The sequence below is a fragment of the Crocodylus porosus genome, unplaced genomic scaffold (genome assembly GCF_001723895.1).
Source record: "Crocodylus porosus isolate Cpor-Errol unplaced genomic scaffold, CroPor_comp1, whole genome shotgun sequence".
Classification (NCBI taxonomy): domain Eukaryota; kingdom Metazoa; phylum Chordata; order Crocodylia; family Crocodylidae; genus Crocodylus; species Crocodylus porosus.
The window spans coordinates 33,837,737-33,838,723 of NW_017728914.1; the positions used below are offsets into that span (position 1 = coordinate 33,837,737).

A 987-nucleotide genomic window follows, 5' to 3' on the forward strand; every position below is an offset into this window, starting at 1 on the left:
ACTCTTCTCCACCCTGCCCCAAGTCCAAGGGCGAGTCCTTAGCAGCCGCCTGCGCCTCACCCTTTGCTCTCTTTGAGGCCGTCAGCTCCTGGGCCGCTGCTCCCTTTGCCCGGGGAGATTTCGGCTGTCTCTGCTGGGAATGAAAAGAGCTGGAGTCATGCGAGGGGAGGGCAGTTGTAGAGGGGAGGCCTGGGGCCAAAGGACAGGTTCAGAGAGGTCCCGAGGACAGTGCGACGTCGTGGCATTAACGGGGCGCAGGCTGCTATCCCACCTCTGCTTCCACTTGCACGTGGGGTCCCTTCCCTGGAGCGGTCACGGCTGCTCGGACTGGAAGCTTTCAGGCCTGGGCATTTGTACGGTCCCCTGAAAACCCCAGAAGCACCCCTCCACCTGACTCCCCAAAACCTGGAGCAGCCCAAGGTGGGCTGGGAAGCGAGGCTGCTCACGTGCCGTCACCCCCACGTGCAGCGACCCCCCGCTACAGAGGACGGACCCTGGGCCCTCCCAGCAGGCACGAGAGGCTGGACCACGCACACCTGCTTGCGTTACCGCTGCACTTCGATGCACTCGCCCTCCTGCCTGGCCGTGGTGCTGGGCTTACGAGCGCTTGGCACCGAAGGCAAAAGAAAGACCCACACGTGCATCCTTCCCTGCTCGCAGGCACGCAGCCCAGGCCTCCCCAGGCAGGCTGGAGGATGTGCCTCATCCCAGCACTGGCACGGCGGGGGACAGGACCAGCGGGATGCACGACTCTACCCTGGCACAACCAGGTGTCCCCATAACCCCATGTCCCCACCACCATTGCCCCAGGGCCTCGTTGGCCAGTCCCCAGGACCGGGCCGTGGGCGCAGCTCGGAGCACGACGCCCGCAAACGCTGCATCTCTGCTGCTGCTTTTTATAGCCAGGCTGGGAGCCCAGGAATAGCTGAAGCTGGAGGCCAGAGCCTGGCAGGCCTGAGAAAGGGAAAATAAGAATAAATCAAGGGC

General features: G+C 63.9%; 1 protein-coding gene across 2 annotated transcripts in view; it reads right to left on the minus strand.

The window, feature by feature from the left end:
- CCDC69 (coiled-coil domain containing 69) overlaps positions 1 to 987 on the minus strand; it is a 13,560-nt gene that overhangs the window by 5,497 nt on the left and 7,076 nt on the right. The window contains exon 2 of one of the 2 annotated variants that reach the window (XM_019535249.1): positions 61 to 130. In XM_019535249.1, the coding sequence (XP_019390794.1) occupies positions 61 to 130 (70 nt within the window). Of the gene's footprint in view, positions 1 to 60; positions 134 to 987 lie in introns of both variants that reach the window. The other variant, XM_019535248.1, reaches the window with a different exon arrangement.